The following is a 7,790-nucleotide window of genomic DNA, read 5'->3' as shown; positions in this document are numbered from 1 at the left end:
TTCCAGCTGGCATCATCCAACCAGCAACACCGATATCTCCCTTTGGATGCCACGGCAAATGGAGCAGGAAGAAGGGGACAAAGAAGACCACTGACTTCTTCTGATGAAGGCAACTTTTCATCAGTGGGGTACCTGAGGTTCCATCTTCATCCCAGTTCTGCAATTCTTACATTGGCTCCCTAAAGTTCAGAGGACAGACTTTAAAATGCTTTCAGTGGTTAATAAATCACTTAATGGCTTAGCACCAAAATGCATTGTTGTCGTAGCAGCCTTCAACAGCTCAGTCTACTTTTTATCCCCAGGACTGACGCAGGACCAGGTTGTTATGCTCCACTAATATGCTACAACTTCCAAAAAAATTGCAAAGGTGCTGGAAATCTGAATTTGTTTAAAGCAATGCTGATCACTAATCTAATCTTGCTTAAAGCTGACTTTACTGGAACATGAATAGTTTTAATCTAGATTGCAACTTTTCATCACTTCTTTATTTTACTACTACAATGTAATATTATTTTCTTTCTTTTGTCTTGTTTTTATCATGAAAAGCATTTTGAATTGCCTTGTTTCTGAAATGTGCTATAAAAATAAACTTGATGGTTATGATGAGTATGATGATGACGATGATATTTACCTTCAAGACAGAGTGCAAAATGTTATGGCAGTCCAACAATCCTGATGTTTCTTAGGAACAGGAATTGTTTCCATACTTGCTAAGATGATTTCTCATTGGTTTTGATCTGTCTGCTGTCATTCTGTTAGTTAGGATATACGTAAATATAGCAAAGGGTATAAAAAAACCACTTACTGTTTTACATCCACATTGTAAAGTTAGATGGTTTTCATTTGTTTGTTTTTTTATATATCAATTCCTCTCAAACATTATATAAACTATTAACTTACTATAACTTTCTTTCCATAGAAAAAAGAGGAAGAAAGAAAATTGTAACAAAAAACACAGTATCATCCCAATTTTAAATAGAAATAAGACTGAACACACTTCATAGCAAACATTAACCCAGAACCCTACAGCACTGTTAAAAACAGACAAGAAAATGAACGATAAAATTAAACATTTTAATACAAGTCCGACACATAAAAAACTGACATTACAGCATTAATATCATTGCTGATTTAAAAACTGTCAGTGCTGAAAATGTGATTCTTCCTATTTTTGTACTCTTCAGTATGTCGAATATATGCTACCATTTCACGAAACAATACAAAATTAATATAACTTAAACATACAAAAATGAATAACTTACGGTTTAACCTTTTTTTTAACATAGTCAAGGTATGATTATGTACACATTCAAAAAACACTTGTTTTATTTTTTTGCTATTTTAGAAATTTACAAACAATTAAGGTGCACTTGAGTGCCTGAATCCTAAATGAGTGATCATATCAAAATATAAACAACATCAATACACATGAAGGAATGTAATAAACCAGTAAACTTACATGGTGATATATTATGTTATCACAGAGCAGATATGTGTCAGACTTATGTCTAACATAAATACAAAATATGTGAATAAAATCTGTGAAATGCCCCAAAGGATTGTCATTGATATGACATTGAGGTGAATTAGTGCAGATTAAAACTGAAAATGTACTGCTTCATATTTCAGGAGGTCTTTCAAAACACAAGTGTTTTCCTGAGCTGACATCAGCCTACAAAACTATGTCTTTCCAGTCAGCTTTATTTAATGCATGCACCATGGTCACAAGAGACTGAAGCCAGAACTGGATTGTGACAGAAAGGTAGGCCTAGCTTAAAAATCCGAGACAACTCAACCTAAAGCCGGCAAGTTATGATAAATTAGTGAACTTGGCAAGTCACTGTTGGCATGAAAACGCTGCGAGTGGAGGTTCCCCTCTAAGGTCAAACGCTTTGGTCCTGTTTGATCAAAACATTTTTGTGTAGGCAGAGCACCCATCATGAAGGTGATACCTGTAGCACCAAAGTGAACTGAAATGAGGAGCTGTGATGGCTGCTATGGTCCTTAATTACCACATTGTCAATGGGTTTTAATACCACATGAAGTAAGCACTGTTAAAATGACCCATTTGTCATATAAATATATTTATGTATTTCATCATTTCTAATTTATGTAGGAAACTGACAAAAGAGAACATGACTCATTTACAGATTATTCACAAGTCACTAAAATCATCAGGTGCCTTCAGTTGTATACGTCTTTCCTTAAATAAGCCCATATATACAGAAAAGCATTTTTGCTCAACTGTTGTGCAAATCCTTACTTGATTAAAAAAACAAAAAAAACAATGTCTTTGTGGTACTGTGGGTTGTCGGCTCATGTTGGTTGTGTTTATTTGAACCAGTGCAGGTAGTTAGTCTTGATAGCTGGGAAGCACATATTGTTGCTGCATGATCCCCCGTAGCTGGGAGGGCAGGCGGAACATGGGACGCCAACTTTATAAGGAGCTTCTCCAATCCAGTTACCCCTAAAAAGCCAAAAACACTCACAGTGAATACAGTGGTTACAAAAAGGCAATAAAAGTAGTGTGTAAAAGTAGCTGATATTGCATCAAACATCAAGCTATTACCACTACTTACGTCTTTTGGTTGCCTATAGCACCTTTGTTGCAAGTATGTTTGAATAATACATAATTTTAATGAATCAAACAACTGTACAGTCAATGGTTAAAATAGACAAGGTTGAATGAACAAAACTGAAAACATTCTCTGAAAAAAGAGCTACTTTATTATTAGACACACAAGCAAAAATGTTAATAGTTTGCCTAAAGAGTTAGGCCTTTTATTTAAGAGTAGAACCTTTTGTAGCAAAAAGATGTTCCCTATCTTCATAAAATGTTTACTTGAGGATTTATTTTTCAAGTGAGATTCTGATAAAATCCCTAAGGGGTTGATATCCGACCTGCTGTATCTTTCTTACAGATATGCAGAGGTGTATTTACGCTCGAAGTGAAGGAAGGAGGTGATGCACGCTGAAGATCTTCCTGTATGAAACACTTACAAGGAACAGAAAGTGTAAGCACAAAATGTCCAAAAAAAAAAAGGTTTAAAAAGCAAGAAAAACTTTTAGATCAGTTATCTGAAAATAGCAGTTATTGTGAGCAGAAATGCTGCACATGTTCTGCTTTTGGGCAGTTTTGATATAGAAAGATTATTTATTGCAAACTCTAACAGTCATAATTGTGGTCTCGTTTTAGGACAGTTTATGTTGCTGACAGTGTTGTTACAATCATCAGCCACCATCCCCTGTAGAGAGCAGCCCACACTGCAACACCATCTCCTTCCCCCAATTAATATGTAAATATCTGGATCCATCCCTTCTTCAGCAAACCCAAATTACCTCCTTGACATGTCAGCAAGTTTTTCAAGGGTCTAGTTATGAACCATTCATTTGATTCAGGCGTCTTGGAGCAGGGAAGCAACCAAACATCGCAGGACAGTGGCACTTGAGGACTTCAGTTGCAGACCCATGCATTTGGCAAAAAGACCCAACTAAAAATAAAAAGGAACTGTATTCTAATACCTCTCATTCATTCATTATATGCATGTCAAGCAGGAATTACTCACAAATGTTGAACCTTTTAAATGTGACAACAGTGACTTCTGCTGACAGGAAAGTGGGATTACATCTAAATTAAATATCTCTTCTGTACTGTATGTTCCAAACCAGATCATGAGTGAGTCACAAGTTTGGCCCTGCATTTTCTTCATTTTCCTCTGGTAATGCGGGTTACCCTTCATCACCATGGGTGGCATTTTATAACTCAGCACAGAATATAATGGGCATACTTCATAAATTAAAAAGACTTTCTGCACTGTGAATAAACCCTAAATCAGGTTATGAAATATAACCCCCCCCCCCCACCGATGTACAGTGTACTTACTTTGGTGAATAGTTGCAGACTAAATATGTTGCCCTTTTCCACACAGCACCCCATACATTCATATTGTGGCATGTGTGGACAGCACAACCGATTTTGTTAGATGTTGCCCATACCATCTACAAAAATCAACGAGAAAGAATTTGATTACAATCATAGCTGCAGGAGTTTTACTAGTTTAAAAAAAAAAGATTGATAGATATCTTTGTACCTGTGTGTAGTGGGTACACATGGGCCCATAGCATCGAAGAGGGCACCTTGGGTTGCAGTCACGGGGGTATGGAAATGAGTAATCTTTCACTTCATCGTACCAGGGCTTCACCAGCTGGAGGATGGACCGATAGCTGCGAGCAGAATACAGACAAACTGAATGTGTGATCATTTAGCGTTTGGAGTGTTTGTAAATGATTTGCTATTTTGGTTTCTGTGTTTTCTTCCCAAACCCCTTAATCTCATCCCATCTAATCCCATCCTGTCACATCTGATCTAATCTGACCTGATCTGAGACATTACCTTATTGTTTTTATGTTAACAAACACTGACTTTGTGATTTTATGGTTAATACATGGGCGTCGCAATATTTATGTGTGAAGCAGACGTGTCCTCCTCACATTTGAAAAGCATATCTTAGAAGCCCTGCTCATTTACAGTAGAATATAATTTCCCTCTGTGCTTTTTTTGTTGCTTCTATCAATCAGGTGGAACTGATTCATTTGAAAATACTTATCCAGCTAAAACTCCACTTTGAGTTTTCCTGTTTACCTAGACAAATCACAGCACCACGTGCTTCCAACATAAACAACAAAGTGAACTGCTAGTGTAGGCTGCTGCAAACTAAAAAAGATAATGTCGGTCTCCTTGACATCTCATAATGTTTAGCTTGTGTCATGGGGTGATAAAACACACCATGTGTTATCACCCCATGATAAGACATGGGGTGATAACACACTCTAGTTTAACTGTGCAAGTGTTCATGGTTAAGTTGAAGTAAATGCAGCAGAGATGATTGAACTGCAATCATGTCTAGGTGGTCTTTGACAGAAAGAAGTTGAACAGGAGAGAGCAGGTGGCCTAAGGTCAAGATACACCACTTGCGTCCGACTCTCCATGCTCTGATCCTGATAAAAACGCTGTGACTCGATGGAGCGTTCTTGATCATACTTGCAAGATTGAGTATTCACACAAGAATATCTACTGAAAATTCAGACAGCATAACTACAAACTGGTCTGACAGTTGCCATTTGAACAACCTCAAGCAAAGTTGCCGTTTCACTCCTAAATGTTTTTCTGTACTTTTGAGCTCCTCACACTCAGTATGCTGATTTTATGGGAGTAAAAAAATTTACTTTGTATATTCCCTTAAAGCATATGCATTTTACTTTTCCACGTGTCTCACTTTCTGTGACACTCATGACATTCCTGTCAGACTGATGTATAGTTCTGACCAAGATAGAACTGGTTTCTGATTTGGCATCACATCCAAAAGAAAATTGTGTTGGATGTATGCAGCAATTAGAAAACACTAAAGTTAAAAGAGGCTCGCAGAGGACTAGTGATTCCTTAAAACTCTGTCTCTGACTGTCCAACCAAAATAGTCCTCAGTGATCAAATTGGTGCCTGCATCTTAAAAAAAAAAAAATCAGATCTGAATGTGAAGAGTTGGACCCAAACAATGTGTCTTGGCTTTAACTCTAACAGGTTCCAATTGGTACATATGTCATCCGGTCCGATTAAAAATTGGGTTGAATGCCAAATTAGATCAGGTGTGTCTTACACTTTAGCCACTCCTAGCCCAGCCAATGCGTCCCACGCACATTACAAGTGCTTTGTGGATTAATAGTTGAAATATGAATTACTATGACTACTTCTACTTTAGTGCACCATTTTTACTGCTTATTTACATAAAATATCATTCAGAAAGTCTATGTGACTACTGTCACTTTAAACGTTATCTGGTGTTTTGGCATGTAGAAACAGATAACAACAAAAATATTGTTGACTTTTAGTTTTACTTAAAATGTTGGACTTGTGCTGCATCTCAATAAAATCTGAAAGTTTAGGCTCACATGGAGGTAACCAAATGAAAACTCAAGACCGACTACAGGCCTGGGCTTTTCGTCTTCATGGGTCATGGCTAAAACTACATATTTTTTTGTTTTGTTTTGTTTATAGAAAGGGTCACAGAAGCATTCCTACAGCAGTCTGCAGGTCACAGTTCACAAACCTTTAGGAGAACCAAGAAGGAGGCAACAATAAAATGACCATTACTGCTGAGAAAGCGTTCCATCCTGAGAGGAGCAGCAGATGTGAGCTAAGAGAAGTCTAAGGTCACTCACCGTCCTGTCCTGACTGAGAGGTTTTGACCCAGGAACCTGAGAAGATGAGGAGGTCCATGTTCCCAAAGACAAGCATGTGCCCAGTCCTCTGCTGTTTTGGCCAAAGTCTCATCCCACACCTAAACACAGTCATATATTGGAGGCAAAGAAATCAATCATAGAAATCCAAAATAATTAAGAAGGGTTTTCTCTAGATTAATTCTTAAAGCAATCCCATAGTGCTGTCTTATGACACTCATTGGAAATGATTTGGAGGACATACCAGAATTTCAAACAGTGGAAAAGACAATACTGTTATATTTCAATTGCAGATAATGGAACAGGGAAGAAATGTTTCCAGGTACAATAACATCTGCATTGAAACTACAATTTTTTTTTACTGTAATGTCTAATTTATCACTGCTGTTTTGTCCAGGTTTTACTGCCAGTTTGCAACCAGTTTCATAGGCTGGTCCTGCTTGGACTAAAAGAAGAAAATGTTTGAATGAAAGCTTTGATTCACCATGTATTCCATATTGGAGGCGGGAGGAAACACTCTGCCTCTGACTTTGTTGTGGTAATCGAGGATGGCAATCATGTCATTCTGACTAATATACCGCTTCCTTCTGGTTTTGGAAACTGTTTCGCCTTCTCCGTGGCCGCGCGCCGCGCCAAGCCCGGTGATGTTGGCACCTGGCGCGAACGTTGACGCAGCAGGTATGCTCGTTGCCAGCGCACTTGCTCCCCAAGATATGCACAGAAGTAGTAAATCTGTGGCAAATAACTGGAGTTTCATGTTGGATTTCAAGGAAACTGCAGATGGAATGTTTCTGAAAATAAACCCACAAAGCAAGATTTTAATCCGAGGCATCCAGACAAGCTTATGATGCCATATAGCAAAGAAGATTTAAAAATATTTTACCTTTTATAGAGCGTCGCGACCTCCTGTTGGCTTTGCCAGCGTTGGCAGAGCAGTATCACTCCTAAAGCTTCTGTGACGGATCGCAGAGAGACAAAGCAGCGATGGATTGCTTCTTTGCAGACTTTGTAAGTGTATCAGGAAGAGTCCGTTTTTGCAGGTTTATATAGTCTATTCCCGCAGTGGACAGTGGAGGAAGTGCGCTTGCCTCAGGGGTAAAACGCAGCCCCTCCTTGTCACATGAGACGCAGCATCATTTTTTAGTGTTTTTTTTTTTTTACGTTTAAACTTCCTAGAAAACTTGTTTAAGATGATGAAATGATATTTTCTTGAAAATGAGCAAAAGGGGTGTTGCTTAAGCTCACAAAGACAAACATTATAGTGCACAACTTGATCCTTTGGTTTGGTTCATTGAATTTTACAGGCACAAGCGTATAACTGAAACATTAATCTCATCTGATATGTAATGCATGTCTTCAACTCTTGTGTTTTCAGTCATCGTTAGGCATGGAAATGAAGTTTACCTCTTTTTAAAAAAAAAATGTGCTTTCACATTTTCACTCAGGTGAACATGTGTTTGAGTTTAACAAACTAACAATTCTATTCTGACTGAAAACTCTAAAGTAATATGTATATTTATACCTTGATAACTAATATGGTCACATATTTGGTCAAT

At 37.8% G+C, this 7,790-nt stretch overlaps 1 protein-coding gene across 1 annotated transcript; it reads right to left on the bottom strand.

Annotated features, from left to right (window-relative positions):
• Positions 1-1,053: 1,053 nt before the first annotated feature.
• pi15a (peptidase inhibitor 15a) lies at positions 1,054-7,306 on the bottom strand. Its single transcript, XM_028005855.1, has 6 exons — positions 7,118-7,306; positions 6,719-7,025; positions 6,217-6,335; positions 4,092-4,224; positions 3,884-3,999; positions 1,054-2,467 (listed from the first exon to the last, which is right to left on the bottom strand). The coding sequence occupies exons 2-6, from the start codon at positions 6,989-6,991 to the stop codon at positions 2,332-2,334; spliced, it is 777 nt and encodes a 258-aa protein (XP_027861656.1). The 5' UTR covers positions 6,992-7,025; positions 7,118-7,306; the 3' UTR covers positions 1,054-2,331.
• Between the last annotated feature and the right edge of the window lie 484 nt (positions 7,307-7,790).

Source organism: Xiphophorus couchianus, chromosome 21 (genome assembly GCF_001444195.1).
Source record: "Xiphophorus couchianus chromosome 21, X_couchianus-1.0, whole genome shotgun sequence".
In the NCBI taxonomy this organism is placed as follows: Eukaryota; Metazoa; Chordata; class Actinopteri; order Cyprinodontiformes; family Poeciliidae; genus Xiphophorus; species Xiphophorus couchianus.
Note: the sequence above shows the minus strand (reverse complement) of the source record. Positions and strands in the feature narration are given on the sequence as shown.